The 27,246-nt window shown below is 46.9% G+C and overlaps 1 protein-coding gene across 1 annotated transcript in view; it reads right to left on the bottom strand.

Moving 5' to 3' along the window:
- LOC118007266 (doublecortin domain-containing protein 2C-like) overlaps positions 1–27,246 on the bottom strand; it is a 104,148-nt gene that overhangs the window by 51,007 nt on the left and 25,895 nt on the right. The window contains exons 3-7 of the mRNA XM_035000253.1: positions 25,972–26,048; positions 21,321–21,449; positions 16,874–17,011; positions 14,077–14,119; positions 6,336–6,462 (exon numbers count right to left, since the gene is read on the bottom strand). Coding sequence (XP_034856144.1) covers positions 6,336–6,462; positions 14,077–14,119; positions 16,874–17,011; positions 21,321–21,449; positions 25,972–26,048 — 514 coding nt within the window. The remainder of the gene's footprint in view (positions 1–6,335; positions 6,463–14,076; positions 14,120–16,873; positions 17,012–21,320; positions 21,450–25,971; positions 26,049–27,246) is intronic.

Below are 27,246 nucleotides of genomic sequence, written 5' to 3'. Positions count from 1 at the left end.
ATTTTTCTTTTTCCCTTTTTCAACCAACATCTTAGCAATCCCTTTTTTAAAAATCTTTATTTTCATTTTTAGAGTCATATTCTATCACTTCATAGTAGTTAACCTTATTTTTGATATATATATATGTAAGTTGTTCTCCCTTTAAAATTTTGGAATACACTTTCTTCTAACAGTCCAAAATATACCCTACATCTCTAGTGTATGGCTTTGTTCTAGTCTCCTGCCTGATCCTTTTTTTTCTTTTTTTAAATCCTTTTCTTTCTTTTTCAACCAACTTCTTATCAATTCCTTTTATAAAATCTTTTATAATTTTCATCTTTACAGTCATATTCCATCCCTTCATCGTATTTACCCTTATTTTTGTACATATATAAGTTTTTCTTTCTTTAAAATTTTGGGAGGCACTTTCTTCTAACAGACCAAAATACACCCAAAATCTAGTGTGTGGCACTGATCTATGTACCAGCCTGATCATATTTGATCATATTCTGGTTTGTGGTTTTTTTTGTTTTTTGTTTGTTTGCTTGTTTTTATCTTTTTCTTTTTCTTTTTTTTTTTTTTTTTCTCTTTTTTCTTTCTTTCCCTTTTTTTCCCCCTGGTTTCAGGTCTCTTCTGATTTGTTTAGTGTATATTTTTCTGGTGTCATTTTTACCCTGTTAGCATTTTGTTCTCTTATTCATCTATTGTCCTCTGGAAAAAATGAAAAGATGGAAAAAAATCACCTCAAAAAAAAAAAAAGAGGCAGTACCAACTGCCAGGGACCTAATCAATACGGACATTAGTACGATGTCAGAACTAGAGTTCAGAATGATGATTTTAAAGATACTAGCTGGGCTTGAAAAAAACATGGAAGTTACTAGAGAAACCCTTTCTGGAGAAATAAAAGAACTAAAATCTAACCAAGGTGAAATCAAAAAGAGTATTAATGAGGTGCAATCAAAAATAGAGGCTCTAACTGCTAGGATAAATGAGGCAGAAGAGAGAATCAGTAATATAGAAGACCAAATAATGGAAAATAAAGAAGCTGAGAAAAAGAGAGAGAAACAACTACTGGATCACGAGGGCAGAATTCGAGAGATAAGCGATACCATTAGACGAAACAACATTAGAATAATTGGGATCCCAGAAGAAGAAGAAAGAGAGAGAGGGGCAGAAGGTATATTGGAGCAAATTATAGCCAAGAATTTCCCTAATTTGGGGAAGGAAACAGGCATCAAAATCCAGGAGGCACAGAGAACCCCTCTCAAAATCAATAAAAATAGGTCAACACCCCAACATCTAATAGTAAAATTTACGAATCTCAAAGACAATGAGAAACCCTGAAAGCAGCTCTGGAGAAGAGATCTGTACAATGGTAGAAACATTAGATTGGCAACAGACCTATCCACAGAGACCTGGCAGGCCAGAAAGGACTGGCAGGATATATTCAGAGCACTAAATGAGAAAATATGCAGCCAAGAATACTCTATCCAGCTAGGCTGTCATTGAAAACAGAAGGAGAGATAAAAAGCTTCCAGGACTAACAAAAACTAAAGGAATTTGCAAACACAAAACCAGCCCTACAAGAAATATTGAAAGGGGTCCTCTAAGCAAAGAGAGACCCTAAAAGCAACATAGACCAGAAAGGAACACAGACAATATACAGTAACAGTCACCTTACAGGCAATACAATGGCACTAAATTCCTATCTTTCAATAGTTACTCTGAATGTAAATGGGCTAAATGCCCCAATCAAAAGACACAGGCTATCAGATTGGATTAAAAAACAAGACCCATCGATATGCTGTCTGCAAGAGACTCATTTAAAACCCAAAGACACCCCCAGATTGAAAGTGAGGGGGTGGAAAACCATTTACCACGCTAATAGACACCAAAAGAAAGCTGGGGTGGCAATCCTTATATCAGACAAATTAGATTTTAAACCAAAGACTATAATAAGAGATGAGGAAGGACACTATATCCTACTTAAAGGGTCTATCCAACAAGAAGATCTAACAATTGTAAATATCTATGCCCCTAACATGGGATAAGCCAATTATATTAGCCAATTAATAACAAAATCAAAGAAACACATCGACAACAATACAATAATAGTGGGGGACTTTAACACCCCCCTCACTGAAATGGACAGATCATCTAAGCAAAAGATCAACAAGGAAATAAAGACTTTAAATGACACACTGGACCAAATGGACTTCACAGACATATTCAGAACATTCCATCCCAAAGCAATGGAATACACATCTTCTCTAGTGCCCATGGAACATTCTCCAGAATAGATCACATCCTAGGTCATAAATCAGGTCTCAACCGGTACCAAAAGATTGGGATCATTCCCTGCATATTTTCAGACCACAGTACATTGAAACTAGAACTCAATCACAAGAGGAAAGTCAGAAAGAACTCCAATACATGGAGGCTAAAGAGCATCCTACTAAAGAATGAATGGGTCAACCAGAAAATTAAAGAAGAATTAAAAAAAATTCATGGAAACAAATCAAAATGAAAACACAACTGTTCAAAATCTTTGGGATACAGCAAAGGCAGTCCTAAGAGGAAAGTATATAGCAATACAAGCATTTCTCAAGAAACAAGAAAGGTCTCGAATAAACAACCTAACCCTACACCTAAAGGAGCTGGAGAAAGAACAGCAAATAAAGCCTAAACCCAGCAGGAGAAGAGAAATAATAAAGATCAGAGCAGAAATCAATGAAATAGAAACCAAAAGAATAGTAGAACACATCAATGAAACTAGGAGCTGGTTCTTTGAAAGAATTAATAAAATTGATAGTCCCTTGGCCAGATTCATCAAAAAGAAAAGAGAAAGGACCCAAATCAACAAAATCATGGATGAAAGGGAGAGCTCACAACCAACACCAAAGAAATACAAACAATTATAAGAACATATTATGAGCAACCATATGCCAGCAAATTAGATAATCTGGAAGAAATGGATGCATTCCTAGAGATGTATCAACTACCCAAACTGAACCAGGATGAAATAGAAAACCTGAACAGACCTATAACCACTAAGGAAATTGAAGCAGTCATCAAAAATCTCCCAACAAACAAAAGCCCAGGGCCAGATGGCTTCCCAGGGGAATTCTACCAAACATTTCAAGAAGAATTAATACCTATTCTTCTGAAACTGTTCCAAAAAATAGAAATGGAAGGACAATTTCCATCTCATTTTATGAGGCCACCATTACCTTGATCCCAAAACCAGAGACCCCATCAAAAAGGAGAATTACAGACCAATATCCTTGATGAACATGGATGCAAACATTCTCACCAAAATACTAGCCAATAGGATCCAACAGTACATTAAAAGGATTATTCACCACGACCAAGTGGGATTTATCCCTGGGCTGCAAGGTTGGTTCAACATCCGCAAATCAATCTGATACAATACATTAATAAAAGAACAAGAACCATATGGGCCTCTCAACAGATGCAGAAATAGCATTTGATAAAGTACAGCATCCTTTCTTGATCAAAACTCTTCAGAGTATAGGGATAGAGGGCACATACCTCAATATCTTAAAAGCCATCTATGAAAAACCCACAGCAAATATCATTCTCAATGGGGAAAAACTGAGAGCTTTCCCCCTAAGGTCAGGAACACGGCAGGGATGTCCACTATCACCACTGCTATTCAACGTAGTATTAGAAGTCCTAGCCACAGCAATCAGACAACAAAAAGAAATCAAAGGCATCTAAATCGGCAAAGAAGAAGTCAAACTCTCACTCTTTGCAGATGATGATACTTTATGTGGAAAACCCCAAAGACTCCACCCCAAAACTGCTAGAACTCATACAGGAATTCAGTAAAGTGACAGGATATAAAATTAATGCACAGAAATCAGTGGCATTCCTATACACAAACAAGAAGACAGAAGAAAGAGAAATTAAGGAGTCGATCCCATTTACAATTGCACCCAAAACCATAAGATACCTAGGAATAAATCTAACCAAAGAGGCAAAGAATCTGTACACAGAAAACTATAAAATACCCATGAAAGAAATTGAAGACACAAAGAAATGGAAAACCGTGCCATGTTCATGGATTGGAAGAACAAATATTGTGAAGATGTCAATGCTACCTAGAGCAATCTACACAGTCAATGCAATCTCTATCAAAATACCATCCACTTTTTTCAAAGAAATGGAACAAATAATCCTAAAATTTGTATGGAACCAGAAAAGACCCCAAATAGCCAGAGGAATGCTGAAAAAGAAAAGCAAAGCTGGCGGCATCACGATTCCAGACTTCCAGCTCTATTACAAAGCTTTCATCATCAAGACAGTATGGTCCTGGCACAAAAACAGACACATAGATCAATGGAACAGAATAGAGAGCAGAGAAATGGACCCTCAACTCTATGGTCAACTAATCTTTGACAAAGCAAGAAAGAATGTCCAATGGAAAAAAGACAGTCTTTTCAACAAATGGTGTTGGGAAAATTGGACAGCCACGTGCAGAAGAATGAAACTGGACCATTTCCTTACACCACACACAAATATATTCTCCAAATGGTTGAAAGACCTCAATGTGAGACAGGAGTCCATCAAAATCCTAAAGGAGAACACAGGCAGCAACCTCTTTGACCTCAGCCGAAGCAACTTCTTCCTAGAAACATTGCCAAAGGCAACGGAAGCAAGGGCAAAAATGAACTATTGGGACTTCATCAAGATAAAAAGCTATTGCACAGCAAAAGAAACAGTCAACAAAACCAAAAGACAACCGACGGAATGGGAGAACATATTTGCAAATGACATATCAGATCAAGGGCTAGTATTCAAAATCTATAAAGAACTTCTTAAACTCAACACCCAAATGACCCAATCAAGAAATGGGCAGAAGACATGAACAGACATTTTTCCAAAGAAGACATCCAAATGGCCAACAGACACATGAAAAAGTGCTCAACATCGCTCAGCATCAGGGAAATCCAAATCAAAACCTCAATGAGATACCACCTCACACCAGTCAGAATGGCTAAAATTAACAAGTCAGGAAATGACAGATGTTGGAGGGGATGCGGAGAAAGGGGAACCCTCCTACACTGTTGGTGGGAATGCAAGCTGGTGCAGCCACTCTGGAAAACAGTATGGAGGTTCCTCAAAAAGTTGAAAATAGAGCTATCATACGACCCAGCAATTGCATTACTGGGTATTCACCCCAAAGATACAAATGTAGGGATCCGAAGGGGTACGTGCATCCCAATTTTTATAGCAGCAATGTCCACAATAGCCAAACTGTGGAAAGAACCAAGATGCCCATCGACAGATGAATGGATAAAGAAGAAGTGGTATATATACACAATGGAATATTATACAGCCATCAAAAGGAATGAGATCTTGCCATTTGCAACGACGTGGATGGAACTGGAGGGTGTTATGCTGAGCGAAATAAGTCAATCAGAGAAATACATATATCATATGACCTCACTGATATGAGGAATTCTTAATCTCAGGAAACAAACTGAGGGTTGCTGGAGTGGTGGGGGGTGAGAGGGATGGGGTGGCTGGGTGATAGACACTGGGGAGGGTATGTGCCTTGGTGAGCACTGTGAATTGTGCAAGACTGTTGAATCACAGACCTGTACCTCTGAAACAAATAATACATTATATGTTAAAAAAAAGAAGAAGAAGATAGCAGGAAGGGGAAAATGAAGGGGGGGAAATGGGAGGGGGAGATGAACCATGAGAGACTATGGACTCTGAGAAACAGACTGAGGGTTCTAGAGGGGAGGGGGGTGGGAGGATGGGTTAGCCTGATGATGGGTATTAAAGAGGGCATGTACTGAATGGAGCATTGGGTGTTATACACAAACAATGAATCATGGAACACTACATCAAAAGCTAATGATGTAATGTATGGTGATTGACATAACATAATAAAAAAAATGCTACTTTTTCTATTAAAGAAAAAAAAAAGTAAACCCAAACAGTTCAGGTGGATTTGAGTTTCATGTTTTCCTCCAAAGGCTGATTTGTTCACAGGTTGTTTGCTGTGTCACCGGTCCTCAGGGGAGAGCACGCCCACCCAGATGTTCACAGAGAGGATAGAATTCCTGCATCGATCTGGGAGGGCTTCCTCGGTGGAGAAGCCCATTGCCTTCATCACTAGGATTTTGTTTCTCTCCTCTCACTACCACGGCCCCTGGAGCTGAATGTCTCATTAATAAATCAGATTGTCACTAGTGAAGTTTTAAAATCAGACAGTTACAAGCCATATCTTTGCAGTATGAAACTGGCCCGGAAGGGAAAAAAAAACACATTCTTCAAATGGTAGCACTTTAATGCCCACAGCCAAATGAAATTCACATTACCTGCGCCGCTTTGCATTAAAGGTTCTACTAGCATTTTCTTCTTTCCCTCTTTGGCATAAAAAACAGAATCCTGTTCCTTATGGGGAATGTTGTCGTATTTATGAGGTTCTTTTCCTTTGGAATCCTCCTAAGGTACAAATTAAGAATAAAAAGTATGTGAGGAACAGCAGTGTACCATGAGTCTTTTTTTTTTTTTTAAGATTTTATTTATTTATTTGACAGAGAGAGACACAGGGAGAGAGGGAACACAAGCAGAGGGAGGGGGAGAGGGAGAAGCAGGCTTCCCGCCGAGCAGGGAAGCTATCATACGACTGATGAGGGGCTGAATTCCAGGACCCTGGGATTATGACCCAAGCCGAAGGCAGACACTTAACAACTGAGCCACCAAGGTGCCCCCAAAATCACTGTTTTCAACACCTACAAAACTATTCCCACTGGAACCTCTGAGCAAGGCACAGCATCTCTGATAAAAGGATATTAAACATGTGGTAGGTTTGTTTTGGACTGAGATAAAGGGAAACTCAGATGGTCCAAAAAAAAAATCTGCAGACAGTAATGACCGAGCAGGAGGGGATCACAGTGGAAGATGAGCTAATTCTGAGCATCACCCCAGCTCCGTCCCAAAAACTGTCTTCATAATACAAACCACCTTTCCAGTTTTCCTGTTTTCTGTCTTTACTGAACACAGGCAGAACTATATAAATCAAGATTTCTCCTGAGCTCTCTATGGCACCTCCCTATAACATCAGTATATTTATGAGGCAAACGACCGACTGTTTTATCCTTGCAGAAATTAAAGTGCATAAAATAATCCCGCAACCAAATACAAGAACCAAGTGAAATCTTTCTACCTACTTCAACGGGCTTTCCTAAAAGTTGAAATCATGCTCATACGTATAGGGAACAGATCTTGGGGGGCGCCTGGGTGGCTCAGTTGGTTAAGTGACTGCCTTCGGCTCAGGTCATGATGCTGGAGTCCTGGGATCGAGTCCCGCATCGGGCTCCCTGCTCGGCAGGGAGTCTGCTTCTCCCTCTGACCCTCCTCCCTCTCCTGCTCTCTGTCTCTCATTCTCTCTCTCAAAAAATAAATAAATAAAATCTTAAAAAAAAAAAAAAAAGGAAACAGATCTTGGCAAAACTGGTCTTAGAAACCAAACACAGTGCGCGCTGTTTGTGTTTTGGGGGCAGCTGGGGGTTGGGATTCATCTATTTCTTGCAACCATTTTCCCCATCCTCAGCCTCTACGACAAGACACTCTGTATTTACTGTTACCTCTGAAGTACTAGCCGTAGGACAGTGACACAGGAAGAGTCCCACCCTCCTCACAAGGACACAAAGCAACCCTGGTGCAGAGCAAAGCACACAGCAAAAGCCAAGACCGTTGCAGCCTGGCCACCGGCCACCGGCCCGCCACGAGGAGATGAGCTGGTCCACACCGACCTGGAAGGGGCCCACACAGAGCTTCGGGCCGGCGAGACGGCAGATGAAGAGCACCCGTAAGTTCAATAAATTGATTTCATTGTTTAATCTCATACCTTACCAATGTACCTGATGGGAACGCGAGTTTCTACAAGCTCCTTATTTCTACGACATCCAGTGAAACCCAGAGCTGTGCTGGTTTGGCTTCTCGTCAATCTGAGCCTGAGCCGTGGTTTGGGGCCGTCTGTCTCCTCGAGGACAGCCTGACCTTGTTCACCTGCACACCCATTTCTCTTCTTCCCCTTCATCCCGTGCCCCCAGCACTGAGGGCAACCTCCATGTGTGGTGACTTATTTAGGATGGTTATTGCTTATGTCTCACCACTAGAATGCTGGAAGCTCCATGGGGCCAGAGATGTTTGTCTAATGATGAATTCCCAGAGCCCGGAGCCGGGCAGCACAGAGAAAGCTCTCAGTAAATACTTGCCCAGTGAGTAAGTGAATGGTGCTGGTATGAATCTCATCCCCCTGTGCCTTTCAGATGCTCACAGGAGCTGTCACAACTTGAGGATGGTGTCCAAGTGCCTCAGCTCAGCGCTGTGACCTTTCAGTCTAAGCCCGCCTACATTCCCAGTCTATTCCCTGCTCAGGCTTTGCCCACCTTCTAGCTCATCTCCACCTGCGATGCCCTTCCTCCCTGCCTTCCAATCCCAGGGCAAGCTGAGCTTAGAGTCCCTATGCCACATTCCTGGAACACCTGCATGTCATCACCAGAACACAGGCCCTGCCCTTTGCATTCCTGGGTCCAAGCAAACAGTGACCTCCCAACACAGACCTATGCCCAATGAAGTAATCCCAACAGTTGCTTAGAAAATCTTTGCTGATCTCTTGAACTGCGTAAGAAGATGTGGGGGAAAGGAGGAAAAGAAGAATAGGACAAAGACAGGGGAAGGGTTGGGGTGCATGGGTGGCTCAGTGGGTTAAGCATCTGCCTTCAGCTCAGGTCATGATCCCAGGGTCCTGGGATCAAGCCCCGCGTCGGGCTCTCTGTTCAACAGGAAGCCTGCTTCTCCCTCTGCCTCTGCCTCTCCCCCCTGCTCATGGGCTCTCTCTCTCAAATGAATAAATGGAATCTTAAAAGAGAAAGACCGGGGAAGGGTTGCCGGAGTGCAAGGAATGGGAGGTGCAGGGTCGGCTACACCGTTGGCCCAGCCTGCCTTCCCACACCCGTGAGGTGACCTCTACACGCCCTGCTGTCCCAACCTGCCTGGGACACCCCAGGTGTTTCTCCAGAGCCGCCACCTCCTCAGGTGCTGGTCCTGCTCCTATGTCACCGTGTCCCACACAGAGGAGCCCTCGTCCACACTCCCAGCCCCACGGCCATGCACCTGCAGCTTCTGCCCACCAGCTCCCCACTGGCCTGTGTTCCCCAAGGGCAGGACGGGGCCGCCTTCACCTTTACACAACATTTGCCATGCAGTGGATACTGCGTGCCTCTCATTGTCAGAGCCACACAGATTTACAGCGTTTCTCAGACACAACAGATTGAGCTGGAAAACAGAGAATCTGTGCTTCCCCACACAAGGAAATGTCTAGGCATCACTGCTGTCCCCACTCCTCCCTGCCCTGAGTCCCGAGTCCGAAATCAACGCGAGTGCCCTACAAAGGTGTCAGGTGCTGCTTTTCCATTTCATTAATCTTTTCCCCCATTAAAAACATTCTCAGGAAACATACCCGAGGCACACTGTGTTCATTTCTCTGCAGTGCTGTGGGGACTATCATTTTTCTCTGGAGCCTATTTCATTCGATCTAGCCGAACTTCAACGCTGTTGTAACAGATAGTCTTGCTCAGGCACATGAAATGCAGCCCCCCAAGGTAATGTGGATGAAGTAGAGAGTTTGTCTAGTGGAGGAACAGCAACCACCTAGCTGAGTTCGGAGTCGGGCCGCTCCCAGGAGGAAAGCCAGCGCTACACGCTGAAGACCTCCCACCAGCTTCCGGAGTGAATGTCCTGCTTCCAAGTGGGCCAGGGTCCGCCATCAGAGAACCAGCCCCTATGCCAAGCATTAATAAAGTGGAACATTAGCTGACATTTGAACCTGACTGCTGCCTCTTCAGGCCACTAGAAGGAGACACAAAGGCAGCCTTGGATATTGTGTGATACTGCTACGGTCTTGATGTTATTAGCTGCAAGTGTCAGCTCCAACACACTTGTTCCACGCTGCACTTTACAGTTCAGTCCTGGTCATTAAAGTGTGGGTGTCCCATGGTGTGCGTCTCTCTGACCGTTTCACACCCGTGTGCACACAAAAGCACACACAGGCGCCTTTAATTTGTCAATGTTTTATCTCCTGTTCGTTTCTGTTCACTACCAACATTTGCGCTCTATGCCCAAAAGAGAAGTAGGTAATATTAACATTCTGGTTGTGGATGTGATATAAATACAATGCTTATTAATTATTTACTGACATTTTACAGAGGCTTGCACATTAAAATATTCATTTTAATATAGGAAAGCAGTTTTAAACATTTATTAAATTGGCCTCACTTCCTTGGAAAGTAATAGATCCAAAATCACAGTAAATGAGTTGCTGAAAACTGAATCTCAGCTAACGAAATAAGAATAGGTTCACTCAGTTAATTTCCTAGGACTCAACAGTCACGGCTCAAGTTAATGGACACCTGGAGCCCCAGCGGCTTCTCCAACATCCACAGTCACCCAGATATCTGTGCTCCTGGCCATTATATTTCTTCTCATTTCATGGAATCAAATGCCATGAATCATAAGACACGTGGTTATTTTACATGTCGCTAAGAAACAAAGCAAACTACCAGCTAAACTATGTCACACGGCTTCCCTGTTACCTGGAAGTTCTGTTTTCTACTGAAACAGCCCTTTCAGAACTTTTAGGCACAGATTTTTATCACATAGCACATCTGGATGTAAAGCAAGAGAACAAGGCCACAGAAATAAATTGCTCGACTCCTCTCAAGATCCTACACCCAGAGTCGGGCTCTTTTGAGCCATTTCTGCGTTGGAGCTGAGTATGTCTGTGCTTTGCCAGGCAGTGTGGACAGAGTGCACCACTATGATCTCTGGAATTTTCTTCCAAGCTGCTCTGCACATTTCGAGGCTGGTGCTTTCTTGCCTGGAGCACGGGAAGCAAGCCTTCTGCATCTGCCTCAGTAATAAGACGTGGTGGACGAATGTGGCAGAGTGCTTCCTGGCCACCAAACCCCCTCTCTGGATGCAGATGAGGTGTGCATATCTTGACTGCATGCCTCCACTAAGGGAGGGTCTCTTTCTCTACCTCCCGGAACCTTGCAACCACGGGGACGATGACCAGCACCAACGTCCAGACGTGCTCCTAAAGCCAGCCTAGACCTTGCAGCCCAGCAACCCCTGCGGCTAAACGCAGCCTGTAAGGAAGCCTGGTGCAACTGGCCCAAGACCCACCCAGCCAACACGCAGGACATAGACAAATAATAAAACATCGCTGTGTTAACCCCCTAGGTCATGGCTCGTTACACTGTAATAGATTACTGAGCCTGTATTTTCAGCTGCACACGGTAACTTCCTTTCTCAGGTTCATAAAAGAGTTGGTTGTTCCTTTGGAAAAATATAAAGAATTAAAGAATGTACTCCACTGGCATAAAATTGCTGTTCTTTGTACCTTTCTGGGAATATAATTTTTCACTTCGATTCTGAATCATATCAACATCATCTTGAGGACGTTTGCAGCAATGACGCTCAACACGTGTAGCATGCCAACCATGCACACACCTCAGCTGAAGAGACGGGCTCACCGTGACGACAGCGAAACCACGCATGACCGCTAACAGCAGAAGTCAGAGGCCATCTATGTAGGAGGCACCCCACTTCCCACAGAAAACAAATCAAAGAGGTTTAGTAAGAGAGACGTGGAAAGCCTAGCACACACACATAAAGAAGCAATCGTACTTACCATAATATGGTTGCTGTGACTAATTCTAAAACCCAGCCTCAGAAAATAAAATAAAACCAAACAAAACAAATTAAAATAAAATAAAACCCAGCCTCATGCAGCCAGAGAAGCCTGGGCTAGTTTTCATCCTCAAAAATGCACCTGTTCTTCACATGGGGCAAAGGTTTGTAAGTACTGAATTCTCAGCTCAACATACCATGTAGACCTCCACACGGGGAGCAATGAATAAGGTAAAATACCTTGACAGGCATTAACACAACAAACACAGAGATTTTACATCAACCTTTGTTAAAATCAATACCTGTTGTATTCTTTTAGGAATTCCCATTTTTTCTGGAATAAAATGTGTTTGCTCTGTTGCTACATGCCTTGTCATACATCATGGAATATTTTCAATCATAGATTTATTTTTTCTAAAATAACACTCTTTATTTGCATTGCAGGGTATGCATGTTTGTGATGATTCCGTTTAAAGATTCTTAATGTTATGTATCATCCTTAAAACCTGTTAACTTCCCAGTGATCACTTTCCAAAAGAGAAGAGAAAGAACTATAGGTGATATCAGAACAAACATGTCCCAAATTTTAGACCAAATAGAACAAATATTTAATAAAAGGAAAAGAAAACACTATCCCTACCTATCAGGACCCAGAGTCAGAACAACATAATGAAATGAGGACATAAGAAAATGACCTCGGACTCCTGGCTCCGTTCTCTGTGCTCAGAGGCTTCCCACACCATTAAAATATGGGATTCCAAGGTTGTACCACTCAGGCTGTTTCAACATTCAAACTCAGCGCCCACAGCTGAGAAAACTATGTACATCCATGTCGGCTCCTTCTCCACCTGGAACATCTGCCCCCTTCTCTGAGCCACGTTAGGACCTGTGCCCCATTTGTGGATCTCCATGTGTCGATTACCCTTTCCTGCAAACCATCACCCTATGCATGAGACTCATTCACACAAACGTTTTATCATGAAATAAGTCTGTGTCGTCCGATCACATGCGATGAAGCTCATCCTTAGGGCAGAATCGTGTCTATTGGTTCTGTGTTCTTGACGATTCTCGTTCACTCATTCACCCAACAAATACTTAATACTAAAGACAATCCATAGAGAAAGAAAACTGAAAATAAATAAGATGATCATTCAGCTCAGGAAGTTACCAAAATAACCAGAGTCAATTCAGAAAAACCTTGACGCCAAAGCCAGACAAGGACCACATGAAGAAGCAGCACTGGAGACGAATCTCATTATGAATAGACATGCAAAAATCCCTCACAAAATTGAGCAAAGTGTATTCCGAAGAGCATTTTTTAGCAGTAGGGTTTTTTCAGTGAAGGTGGTAGGATGAGGACTGCAGTTGTGAACTCAGGGTAAAGAGTCAGGTCAGCTGTGTCATTACCTCCAGCGACACTGAGCTCCTTCAGTGCAAGTGTGGACAGGCAAGGGGCTGGACTCTTGCCAGGCAAATACCGGGGTGGTTCAGAGGGTAAGGAAGCCAAAGTATTTCCAAGACAGTGGCTAAGATGGCAGTTACGAAATCTGAACTGCACCAGGAGAAAAGCCACGTTGAGGGCTGGCCGTGAGATGTTGGGAAAGAATAGGTCAATACGTGGGGGGGGGGGGGGGGTCAATACGCAGCTGATGAGCCTCCGGAGGGAGGTGCCTGAGCAAAGGGGCTAAAAGCTGGGGACGGGCAGAGAGTAGGCGCTCAGCAGCTTTCCTGAATGAATAGTAATGTCAGGGAGCCACTGAAACAGCGTTTTTATAAGATGGGTGGGGGTATGCGGTCATCACACACACGGGCGGTAAGACCCGTATGGCTGCCAAGATCTGGCTTCTGCCTGCCTTCCCAGGCTCGGATCCTGACACTTGCTGGCCGCTCTTCTCATGCTGTCTGTGTCACACTGCATGCAGATAAGCACATACACAGTGAGCGCTTCCCACCTCTGCACCTGACGTGCCCCCTCCCTGCTGCCCCCAGGCCCAGGGCGGCCACACCAGGCTTGGCCCCTCTCCCTCCTGTCTGTCCCTACGCTCTGAGCCACGTCTCGTGGCTGCACAGACAGCCCGGAAGCTCCAGGCCCCACCGCCGGGGCTGGCCTGGGGGCGTCCTTGTCACGTGTCCCCAAGCACCGTTCTCACCTTCACTGTGTGAAAAGGACTTACTGGGGTTTTTTTAGAGAGAGAGAGCGTGAGCAGTCAGGGGCAGAGGGAGAGAGAGAATCCCAGGCAGGTTCCACACTCAGCACGGAGCCCAACATGGGGCTCGATCCCAAGAGACCATGACCTGAGCCGAAATCAAGAGTCAGACGCCCAACCGAGCCACCCAGGCACCCCGAAAAGGACTTACTTTTTTCTTTCTTCGTGAGTATTTCTCGATGTCTGCATACTTTCTGAAAGACAAAAGAGTCAACTATAAATCTGTAAAAGTCAGCCAAAAAACATCTTTCTAAAAGTGTAGGCTGCAGCCTTGGCTTTCAGGAGGGCAAGGCCCCGCAGAAGGCCCATCCAGTACCCCCTTCATCACGAGCTCACATCAACGGCATTTCCCCGCCTCAGAACGGAAGGGGCCCCCACTGAGGTTGGTTCAGTCTCCTTCCTCGAGACCTTGGAAAGTCCAATGGATTTCCATTTCTATCAGGGTGAGTGGCACCATGTTTACAGGCACCTTCTGCCCTGAAGCTTGTATACGGTCGTGGGGGGACATCCTAACACATCTGAGGTTTCGGGCAGTTGACAGTCACTCACACAAACACGGGTTTTTCATGCAACTCTCACAGGAACCCGTGGTACATGCGTCCTGCTCTCCCTGGGCTGGAGAGGAAGCACGGCTCGGGGACATGAGGGTTTAGTCAATGCCGCACCCTGACCAGTGGAAGAACAGAGACTCCAAGCCCATCCAAAACCCAGCCCAGCCTCCTCCCACCACTGACAGACCCCTTGTCTAACTGCCACCTTTTGCTCTGATGCGGCCCGGGATGCACACCCTGCTCCTAATTCTCCTGCATGGGGGCTGAACCCCCTGGTGCTACACATGGGGCGGAACGCTCTGGCACCCCGCTCTCCAGCAGAAGGGCACCTCCCGGGTCCACGTCGTGGGTGGGGAACAGCTTCAGTCTCTTAGCAACTCTGTGGACTCGTTTCCTCTTTGGTGAGGGAGAAAGGTATTTAAGCAACCAATAGACCCGGTTCAGGGTTCAACACATGAACAGGTGACAGGGAAAAACAAAACACATGGAGAGCCAGGGGGCTCGTGTGGGGAGCAGGGGACACGGGAGCAGAGAGGGCCGTGCATCTCAGCTCAACAGCCCCTAAGGTATTTCTACCCACCATGCAGTTAGGACAATCAGCAATGAATTAGCAAGTGGATAAAATCAGGAAATAGCCCTGCTTGCCAGGCATGTGGCAGGACCCCAATCTAACCATCGGCTGTGGGATCATTGTCTATGGACAGGACAAAAGAAGCCATTCTCTGCCTCAAAGTAGAAACCCTAACAGCAGGTGAGTGCAAACAGATACCTCCCGGGAGGTGTCTCAGCTTCCCAGGCTCTGGGCCAGGGAACTTATGGGGTGCATGCAGGTGAAACCATCTGACGAACACTGACACCTCTTTTTCTTTGCTCAAGATAATGACCATGAGAAGCGTGGTGGAGAAGCAGCTGCAGGCAAGGTCCCTGACAGGCCCTCACATAGTTGCTATGACTGCACGTAGTTCAAACACAGCCATGGGGCTGAGCGGTCAAGGCTGCAAAATCCCACCATCAGCAGGAAACCGCTCCTCCCAGCCAGCCCTGGAAATCAGGAGCTCCCTCAGGGCAGGAACGGGGACTGGGTACGAGTCACACACCGCGTCCCACAGCCTCCTGGAAGGAAGGCTACGTGTACATTGCAGGGAGGCGCCTGACACCCAAGTACCAAAATAGGGAGGAGCAGAGCCCCGCCTTCCAGGGCAGGTGACAAAGGGCGTGGCTGGCAGGGCACAGTCCCCCGGGGCTCACAGTCTGCTGGCAGGCATATCCAAGGCGGTCTGCCTGTCATCCCACGCCCCATCCTGTCATCCCACAGGACCCAGAGGCAAAGAAATCAGACTCCGCCCTAATACCGGGGCTTTAATCTGGGACAAAAATCAAGGATTTGGATCAGTACATACCGCTGAACTCCACAGTCTTGCAGGTCACCTCCTTCCTGACCCTGGCCCACCACTGAACCTGGACACCCAGTATGGACACACAGGAGCCCATTAGGAGCTGCAGCTGCTGAGGGCCCCAGACTAATAACCACCAAAGTCCCTCTAAGGAAGCATCAAGTGCAATTGTGCCCTGGGAACGTAAGTCAGACCACCTCATCAGGGGACTTCAAGGTCCTTGAATGGTGAGAACTGCAGATGGACAGAGTCCACACCTGTCTATGTGAGCATCCGTGCAGGACTCTGGGCAAGCAGGTCAGGGCCCAATGCTGGGCTGTTCTTCACAGTAAAGCCACTGGGCGTCCCTCAGGCAGGAGCCCACAGGAGAGCATTATGCACTAATCACAAGAACTTGGCCAAATTCAGATGGCAAGCAGGAGAGTGAGCAAACTGCCCCAGGAAGGGACAGCCAACCTTCTAGTTTTCTGGACGGGAGGGGGACTCCACCAATGCTTTCATCTTCCTTGTAGACGTTCCCGCAAGTGCACAAATACACACACCGTGGTGCAGCCCGTTAGCCTGGGCCAGGATCCACTATAACCATCACCACTGGTTTCATCAGTAGGGCCCGCCACCCCACACCAACTCCGGAGTCCAGGTCAGGGGAAGCCGGCCAAAGGAAGAAAACAGAACGAGGCGCTGGATGGAGGCTGGGCTACCACGACTGTGTCCCGGGGCCAATGTGTTTTGCAGGCTGAGGCCCTTTCTGTCTGAGACTCCCAGTGTCCCCCCACCGGCAGTTCGCTCAACACAAGGGCTCACTGTCCTTGTGACAACATCACACAACAGGGGTCCTCATGCCTCACTGTGAAAATCCAAAACTGTGTCCTATATAAAATGAGAATATCAAGTTTCACTCCAGAAAAACAGCCAAGAGCTGAACAGGCTGTACTTGGGGGCGATACTGGGGGAAAAGGCAAACTCTACCAACTCGGGAGGGAAAGGTAAGAAATGTGCTCACTGTTGGACCTCACTGGGCACCTTGGAGGATTTCCAGTAAGGGAAATATTTGAAGGTCTCCAGTCCTGCGGCAACATAGAAGTGGTTGTCTTGCAGATCCTTTGAGTTGTCCAAGAGATGCCCGTTCATGGTAAATAATCTGTGAACAGAGCAAGAAGCGGCTGGAGACTTCAAGCAGTGACCTCAGGGCTGGGGGCATTTCTGCAGACAATATGACCAGGATGTGGGCTACCGGCGCGCACTGAAAGCGTAGGAAAGCGTAATCCAAATGGGCTAATTAAACCCCATCGGAGCTGCCCTTCCAAGGTTGGGCTTGTTTTCCATTTTTAGGTTTCTTAATTAAAGTATATTTTTAATTATGTACAAGTACTCAGAGGCCCTTGAGAACATTTTAAGCTCTTGGTTGGTGTTCAATTAATTTTAATAACAGTAAAAATTAATACAAATTGGCTTATATTGTTATAACAATACCTGGAAAACAGAGTGGTATTTTATTAGCAAATAATATGCCTTTTTATAAGCACCAAAAGACTAATATTTGTCTCCCTTTTATTCTGTACTCTTTTTTTGGCAAGTATTCATTCACTCATTCATTCATGTAAGAAATGATTCAATTCACTCAGTGTTGAGCATCTCTATGCACTGGACGAGGTGGGCACTGTGTTGGATATAACTATGAGTAAGGAAGTCACTGCTACCCCCAAAGTCAGGGTTTGTACACAAACCTATAAACCAAATATGACCAGCGAAGGGCAAAGATCCAGACTTCCAAGAGGAGGAAAACCAGACTCAACTGTAGGCCTCACAGAGGCGGGGACAAGCCATGGGGTGAGGAGGGTGGGAGGTTTCCTCATGGGAAGATGGGTAAAGCCATCTGGGGTAGCAGGAGGGGCCTGGGCCAAAGGCCAGAATGCCAGGGGTTGACTGTCACTGAAGGGGAAAGGCACACACACAACTTGCACAGAGAATTCTGGAGCCTGGAATATTCTAGGGAGAGGAATTGATCATTGAGTTCACCAGTGATGGGAGACTGCCATGGGAGAGCAGAGAAGAGCGAGGTGCCAGCAACAGTCAGCAGACCGTCGTGGACGCACCACGTCGACGCAGCTGCCGGAGAAAGGAGCCCGGCCTGCGACAGGAGGCTCGGGCTGCCACAACAAGGGTGTGCAAGGCCATCGGGAGTCAGAGCAGCGATCTCCAGACTGGGAAGAGGAGAAGGGCACGCTGAGGAGGTCAAAGCCACCGAACCGTTCTCCCCCGCCGTCAGTCCTTCTCAAACCTTAGCGCCAGAACCACCTGGAAGGCTTGCTGATGCGCAGAGAGCCGGGCCCCGCCCTTAGGGCCTCCGGTTCCGTGAGCCTAGGATGAGGCCGGAACACTCATGTCTAACAAGTGCCCAGCTTACCCCGCCGCTGCCGCCGCTGCTCTGGGAGCCCCGTGAGAACGGCCACCTTAGACCAGCCCTGGAGCAACGAGAAGACCTTCCGGACAGGCGACCACAGGGAGAAGCCCCCGGAGAGCCACGTGGCAGCAGGTGGCCGCGACAAGGAGCACAACGCTGGGAACTCTGTTCCCCTCCTGCCGTGGCCCCTGCCCTGGGACACTCGGTGCGTCACCACCCTGGAGGACCCAAACAGCTAGTGCAAGCATCCCCAGGGGTAAGTCGGGAGGCACAGAGGCCGGCAGCAGGCAAGGGGGGAGGGAGGCAGATGCGACCGAGGGGCAGCAAGGCCGTGCGGGCTGGAGGACGGTGTCCCCTCCTCTGGCGCTGGCCGTCGAGGCTCCACCACGGAGCGTTTGGCGCAGCCCCCAGAAGCAGAAGTGTTGGAGCAGATGGACCAAGAATTTAATACAAACATGAAAAATACTGTAAATGAAATACGGGGAGAAATTACCAATGTGAAACAACAAGAAAGCGTAAAGAAGAAACAAGCAAAAATACAGATGTGAATACTGAGTCATGGAGACGAGGCGCCCAGCAGAAGAGGTACAGACATGGCTCGAGCCGCTGCTGGGAGGACAAAACTGACAGGGTCTCCCAGAGGCACGCGGCATGAGAAACAACATGTATAAGAGAAAAGCCGGGAAAGGAGGAGGAGGAGGCGTGCCAACAGCCCAAAAGTAAGAATCCAAAAAAAACCTAAATGTAGAAAGGGAGAAAAATGTATAGGAATAATGAAGATGCATTTCACAGGATTAAAGAAAGAGGGAGGACCTCAAATTGGGTCAATAGGCGTCAAAAACGAGAGACCACCAGAAAACTCACATGTGGGCACATTAGGGAGACATCCAGGAATGCACACGAGCGTCCAGAAGGGCTCTCCCCGGAGGAGCAGGGAGCAAAGGGGTCAGAGCCGCACCGACGGCCCAACACAAGGAAGTGATGTTTTCAAAATCTGAAAGAACTTTGAAGCTAGCATGGAAATGGGAAGGCCCGCTAAAATACCGTTGCACTGACTCACACCGAGAGCACCTCTACAGGGAGGAGCTAAATGAAAGGAAAAGCAACTCCAGGAGACGCCACGAGGCATCACGTGGAGCAGGGTGACCACGTACCTCGGCACAGTTTGGGTTGTCATTAAAAAAAAGTTAGATCAAAGAAATCCTACTTGGGATAATCCAAAATTCAAATTGTGGATCACAAGCACTGTGACGGGGTTGTTGAGCGGGAGGCCAAGGAGCTGGAGGAGATGGAGTCTGGGTTTGATTCTGGGGCCCAGGAGAATCTTGGCTCCATCAGCAGAAACAAGGAAGGGGATGCATGAGCTGACAGCTCAGGTGGAGGGAGGTGGATGCAGGGAATGAGCTCTCAACAGTGCCGGAGCTGGAGGAAAAAAGGGCCCTGGAAAAGCTCAAGTCAAATGTCCCAGACACACCGAAAGAGCTTCAGGTCTTCCTCCAGCAACGGGAGCCTTGCAAGGAAGAGAGTCATTGCTTGTATGTTTGCTTGAATGTCTGTTCTCAGGTTAAGTGTTCTTTTCACGCAGTGATGAGAACAAATAAACTTACCCTTTGTACTTCCAGCATTTCTTTCATTCCTAAGCTCTGCACCTTTTCTGAATTCAACCATAAAGAATTGGTTGATTAGATCGATTGATTAGAAAAAATCAAAAGCTTATTAATCTAATGTCCTATTTTCCCACCAAACATCCTGTTTCCTTGCCTGCTTCGCCTCTGCCATTTCACATGTGATATGTGTGATTAATTCTACCACTGCTTCCGGCTCCTTCCAAAAGCTCACACAAGTCAGTCTGCTCCACACAATGATGGGCTCTTTGTTTGAGAGTAACACACTGATATTTATAACTGCGTTCTGGAATCATCTGGGCACCCACAGTACTGACTTTTAGGTACCCTCTGACTTCCCCAGCACGTGTAGGGTCACGTGGTGACTCACCACCTTAACTAGGTTAACGACTACCCCACGGCTCTACGTGCCCAACAGCTGATGTCCCGCTCACAAGATAGGCCCAGTCTTCATCATTGGTGCCACAATTGTTGATTGTAAATCAATCGTTTACATTTGAATTTACCCCCCAAGAGAGATAACTGACAGCAAGTGAAATAGGAGTAATAGATGTTTTGGCTCTTCTACCCCAATGCCTACCACCTGGGGACCATCACTGTCCATAAAGATGATACTTCCAACACTCAGCATCATTCCACATCTCTGCCTTTTCAACTCTGAAAGTTTGTGTCTTCCCTACACTTTCTCAGCCCACTCCCACGCAAGATTTTGGGCCTTCTCATCCCTAGCAGTGTTCCCAATATTGAAGCCTTAACCTTTCTTTCTGCAGCCTGCTAGCCTGGCTGCTCCCACAGCTCCCTCCTTGTGGTCCACTGATCCACACCAGGCCCGTGGTCTAAGTCCACCAACCTGTCTCGGGATTCACTCCCACAACCAGCCATGGCTACCCCGCCTCCCCCCATCCCCCTAGTCACCTCACCTCTGTCCCCCCTCTGTCCACCCCACCTCTGTCCACCCCACCTCTCCCCATCCCCATGTCCTCATTCACCCATTCACCACACCTAGCACATGGCAGATGTTCAATAAACTGTGTTGAATGAAAAATGAAACAAATTGGTTAAAAATAAGTACGGGGGGGTGCACCTGGGTGGCTCAGTTATTAAGCGTCTGCCTTCGGCTCAGGTCATGGTCCCAGGGTCCTGGGATCGAGTCCCACATCGGGTTCCCTGCTCAGTGGGAAGCCTGCTTCTCCCTCTGCCTGCCCCTCCCCTGCTTGTGCTCTCTACCTCTAATAAATAAATAAAATCTTTTAAATAAATAAATAAATAAAAATAAAAATAAGTATGGTAAAAAGACAGTAAATATTGTCTGTTCCAAAGAATTAAAATCAGAGTTAATGATGTAGGGTTGGAGGCCTTGCTGGTCCAGAGAGGACATTCCCACGCTGTGACCCGGTCTCCCCCAGGTGACAGAGCCTTACTTTCGCACGCCTCCTAGAGGGAAGACTTTCTCCCCAATCATGGCCAGCACACTATTCCATTCCATCAGACTGAATTTGGGTATGATAATTTTTACAGGTGGGATAAATAGTCTTCCATTTGTGAAAACACTGTAAGAATAAAAAAAAAAAGCGTTCATTAGTGCCTTACACTTGAGGGGAAACATTGGAAATTCAAAGAGAGCCCTCTAATTCCAGAACTATAAGCTGCATGCGATGGACCAGGCGGCCCTCACACACACAGCCTGACCCACGAGGACCGTCACCAAGCAGCTCAATGCTGAAAGCCTGGGGACAGAGCAATACTGCAGGGAGGCATCTTTTCGTAGACTATCAAATGCCCAGATGACCAGGACACAACTCCACTTTTTACATAATATGCTTCCACTGTGGTGAGTAAAATGGAAGAAAATTGTGCCCATTTGGCAAACAAAGGGAGAATTTTGCCTTTAAAAGTGCAGTTATTTTCCCTTCCCGCGGAGCCAAGATAGCGTCCCAAAGGAAATAATGTGCAATCCTCCAAAAAGATAACAGAAACCATTGATTTCACTTTTGCAGTCTTAAGGCAGCTTCACCATGATCCCAGCGGGTTTATTTTATTTTTTTCTGTGTCGGGCAGGGGGCCAGCCGTGGGGAGAGCACTCGGTGCAAAGTTCTACTGTGAATGAGGCCCTGCCACCTGGTGTAAGTCTAGAAGTAATAAATAGTATTTAACATTAAGGAGCTCAATTTTACAATTCTAGTTTTCAATTTTTTACGTTATTATTTATGGTTACTGTTGTTTTATTGTTGTTGTTTTTCCTACAATGTAAATAATTTAAAATTGGATGAATACGTCTTTTTCTTTCAGAGCAAATATAAACTTTAATTCGTTTGTGCAAAATACAAAGAATCGGTTTTCTTTCCTAATGCTCTGTGGCAAGGGGCTTCCAATCCATGCAGAGATCACCTTCTTCTATATGTAAAATATTGCCCCAAAATAAACCCTACAAAAGGTTCTGTGCAAGTTATATGACAATGCATTTACGTGATAGCACTCCTACAATAAAGATTTGCTATAATGTTTCCATCGCTTGGTTTTCCTAAATGTTTTCCAAAAGTCTTTCCAAACATAGATTACTACTAGGAATAAAAGAGAAGTGTTTAAACAAGGTCACGCTGGGCACCTGGGTGGCTCAGTCGTTAAGCATCTACCTTCAGCTCAGGTCATGATCCCGGGTCCTGCGATCAAGCCCTGCATAGGGCTCCCTGCTCGGCGGGAAGCCTGCTTCTCCCTCTCCCACCCGCCTGCTTGTGTTCCCTCTCTCACTGTGTCTCTGTCAAATAAATAAATAAAACCTTTAAAAAAAAAAATAGACAAGGTCATGCTGTACTTTTGTCTAAATTTTTAAAGATACTTAACATGCACTCTTATCCTGAGTGTGGGGAAATAGGCACCCTTATGAACTGAATTGTGTCGCCCCCCCCCCCCACACACACACACACTGGAGCTGTTGATAAAAGTGTCACACTCTCCCTCAAGGGCGAGCTGGTCACATAGACTGAGGAAATCTGACTGGTGAAATCCAACCCATGGAAATGAAACAGATTCATATATAAAGACGTTTCCCATAGGATTATTTATAGAAACAAAAATAGGAAAAGCACCTATATATCCAGGTACTGAGAAATGGTTAAATAAACTGTGACACAGCCGTACAATAACAAATTATGCAGCAGTTTAAAATTGTTTATGCAGGATTTGTATTTACAGGGGGGAAATGGTCACATATAATTAATGCTGGGGGAAAAAAACCACAACAGAAGCTACGAAGAGAACATGAAAAGTGAGTGTCCTTCAGGCTACAAGTACGATCCTCAGATCGTAAAAGTACAAAAGGATGAGGGATTTTGATTTTATTCTTTACAGTGTTCTAGATTCCCACATTTATTTATAATAAGAATGTAAAAATGAGAAAAACTACCCATATGAATATTTTAATTTTTAAAGACAAAGAAAGGAAAGAAATGTTATCTCCAATTTATAAATTAGGAACTTGCAAGTTCAGAGGGTGTGCTGGACTTAACACATCTCCCCAAGTTTGCTGGTTGAGCTGAAGAATGAACTAGACCTTCTTGCTATCCACAATTCAAGCATCCGTCCATCTGCCACCCAGCACTCCAGGTAGCTGGATGGCCAACCAACCCCACCTAAATACCCAAGAACAGTTTCGAGGGAGAGGTTATGGGCAGGCAGGAGCCCCTGGACGCATGGCCAAAGCCCAGCATGGTTAGATTAGGGCATATCCGAATTTTGGAAAACTATGTAGCCAGTTTTTTAAAGCACAGCTTATCCATATGTGCTCATAAGGAACCATCTCCAAGATACGCTGTGTGGTGAAAAAAAAGAGGATACACAACAGTATCTTAGGATCCATACGCTTGCATCTGTGAGTCTGTCCTATAAGGATCCTCCAGAAGTCGTTAGCAGCAGTTGCCTCCAGGGAAGTCACTACAGATCTAGGGATATAAAGTGGGAGGAATGCTTACTTTTAACGCATACCTTTCAAAGCTATGTATTTATTTACCATGGGCATAGGTTACTCTGGCCACAAAAAGTAGTTAATTTTTTTAAGTAATTTGAAGTAAGAGAAGTTAAAGGCATAAAACTACTACTCAATGCACCCCCCTACGGTGCTCATTAAAGTTTAATAGGAAATACTTTAAATAGAACATATTTTAAATTATTAAAATAGGAAATATTTTAAATTTTTTAAAAATAGGAAATAGCACATGGACTTAGGAATGGACCTTAGTCAGGGGCTGATGATGGTGATGACAGTGACCCAATGGGTCTCAGGTGACGCTGCTTCGCTTAGTGGCAGAAGCAGGACATAAATCCGAGCCTCAGTCTCCACACTTCAAATGCACGTGGTCTGGACCAGCTCAATTCTGAGGCCCAGACAGTCAGGGGAGCACCGGGCTCTCTCTCCAAATCCGGCACGTGCTCAAACAAGCCACCCCCCACCACCCCACCAGCCCGGCTCCCCACCACCCCAGCTCCCCATCTGTGAGAAGGAGAAACCCCTTTCTCCCTGGAACATTGAAGACCCTGGAACCCGCAACAGCTATTTTGTTTGCTTGTTTTTATACTTACAAGGTCTCCAAGCAAACATGATCAGGTCTTTGTAGAAAAGACACTGCGTTTGAATGGATATTTGGGTCCATCTAGTGGAATTTCTAGCAAACCAATCTAAAGCATGGAGCACATGCTGCAAGGTAAATGGTCCATAGTAGAAAAAAAGAATGTCCGTCAAAGGAAGTGAGAATCACCCATGTTTTGGCTCGTGTCAAAAAAAAAAAATGTAGCTTTAGGGATATGCTTCTTTGCCAGGAAGAATCCATAAGCCAATACTGTTCCCTGAGATTTCTATACATTCTTCAGAAAGAGATGTCTTTCACATAATTTGGAAATACTGTGCCTCTCATCGCTTCAAAACAGCTCTCAGATTTACAGAAGGCACAATGGAAAGGAGGGGTATTTTATGGAAATGATCGTCAAGGTTCTGAAGAGACCTGAAAGGGGCCAAGTTTGGCTACTAACAGGTCATGTTTCCTGCATCCTTCTGCCTCCCAGTCTGGGCTCTGAGGAGTCCAGCAGGGGCTTTCCACCTGACGGCCCCCAGCCCTTCACTGGTTGGCACATGCACAAAGGACACTGGGTCAGGGAGGCAGCAGATGCTGACAACGGCCAGGACCCGACGTCCCCGCTAGCGCCTTTCAGACACGCAGAGCCCACACTTCTGTAGGAACTCACTGAAATTCTGTCCCCTGGGAGCAGAACATGGCAAAAGGGAGGGTACTCTCTCCATCTCCACATCAGAGGTTCTAATCATAAAATGCTGTAACATCCAGGACAAGAAAGATTTGGAGAGTGCCTGCTCCGTGACCGGCGCTGGGCGGGCCCGTGGACCCGTCGCCAGGGAGCCCTCAGCACACGCCGCTGTGTATCATCAGTCCTGTTTTACAAGCCAGGACCCAGTGCAGAGACACAGAGTGTGCCAGTCACAGAGACAGTAACGTGAAAGGCGGGATTTGAGCCAATGATGGGTTTGAGTCAACTGTGTGCTTTCTACAACCCCAAATGTAAGGCAGACTGGCCCAGAGAGTGGTCTCATCCCGGACACACTGTCCCGGGCACCTCGGCCCCTAGCGTCCGCCGTGGCTCCAGGGGGCATGGGGACTCCTGCCATCCCCGTCCTGCGGCCGTCCCACGGGTCTTGGCCAGTAAGAGCTCAGGGTGGGGAAATAACCCGTAAGTTTCCTTTCAACACCCACCAGCTGCAACGGCTAGCTTTAAAAATAAATAAATAAGAGCCTAAGATTAAATTGTGTGTGTGAAGCCCTTGTCTTTGCACCCCCATGTGAACTGTTGGACAGCAGGCGATTGGATTGTTTTTCCAAAATCAAGGTTCAAGAGAAGAAAGGATATGTAGCACCTGGAAGGCTGAATCATACAGGTGTCCTGGGGTGGGGGCGGGGGAGAGGAAGAGGGTGATGGTGAGTCTGTCTAGCTGGTGAGTCTGTCTAGCTGGAACACTATCTTTTAGGAGCCACAGCCATCGTGATTTCTCACCCACAAGACCTTACTCACTTAACGTGCCGGGATGTACGGTGAAATGTTTGCCACCTGGAAGGCACATTCATATCACAATGTACCACCGGTTTGATCTGAAAAGAGGAAAAGCAAGCGTCAGAATTCAGTTCCAACTGACAAACACCTGTTAAATACCAACAGCCCGCGGAGCACTGCCCCGAAACCTAAGTAAAGGTGGGGGCGGGCCTGGCTAACAGACACATGGGGCGGCCCCAGGAAGGGCTCTGGGCAAGCCGGATTCCTCCCTGGGAGGGGGACAGACTCCCGCCAGGTGACTGGGGCTCGGGTCGAGAGCTGTGTGTTCCAGTCGGGGTAAAGGGCCAGGCGAGCAGGTGCGGAGCGGGCTAGAGCCATCCGGAGGGTCCGGAGAGACACGCTGTGCAGCAGTGCTCAGGACGCGCCAGCAGCCCACCCGACAGGCAGGCATCCGAGATGGCTCCCCAGGCACGCGGCTCGGCCGAACCGTGCGCCCCAAGAACGGTGATGGCTTCTATCAGGCCACGGGGTTCGGCTAGAACGTCCTGCAAGCAGGTGAGAACACCTCCCCTTGTTCCCTGACCCTTCTCTTCTCTTTCCTGTGAATCCAACCTGAGGGGCTGAGCCACCCCTGGGGCCTCGTTCAGCTCCCACCTCACCCCCCTTGTGGCCTAGACACACGGAGGAAAAGGATCTCTGAGCCCTGCCGCGGGCAAGCAAAATCTCTCTTCCCCAGGCTCTTAACATTTAAGAGAGTGCAGAAAGGGGGACTGCGCTGTTGACACACTGGGGGAGGATCAAGGCCATGGCCCCACACAGTCCCAGAGCTGCCTCGAGGCTTCTCCATCGTGACCCCCTGAAAGTCGCTTCCCAGCTGTGTCCCTTCCCCGTCCCCCAGCCCACCAGGCTGGAGAGCTTGCGGCCGGTTCACCCTCCAGACCTCCGTGGCCCAAGTGCCCCACCTGACACACGAGGCCTCCACACTCCCTCTCCCCGAGCCCAGTCTACCCCGCCTGCCTCATTCCGCCACTCCGCATTCTGCCAGCCTCCACGCAGGACCCGGCGGCACAGCGCCTTTGCTCAGGCTCCTGCCAGATTAGAGCCCTCTGGGTGCCCCCCATACCACATGCTGCCGTCCCTGCAGGCTGCCCCCTCCCGGTGCACTGTGAGCTCCTGGCGGAGATGCTCTGAGCCCGCCGACCTCCCACCGAGTCCACCAGGAGGCCTCACCTGGAGCCCCGCCCCCAGGGGCTACCCCCACCTGGCATCCTGGCATCCTGGCTACCCCCACCTGGC

This window comes from Mirounga leonina, unplaced genomic scaffold (assembly GCF_011800145.1).
Source record: "Mirounga leonina isolate KUSES-001 unplaced genomic scaffold, KU_Mleo_1.0 Mir_117, whole genome shotgun sequence".
In the NCBI taxonomy this organism is placed as follows: Eukaryota; Metazoa; Chordata; class Mammalia; order Carnivora; family Phocidae; genus Mirounga; species Mirounga leonina.
The sequence above is the reverse complement of the archived record's forward strand: the minus strand, read 5'-3'. Positions and strand labels throughout refer to the sequence as shown.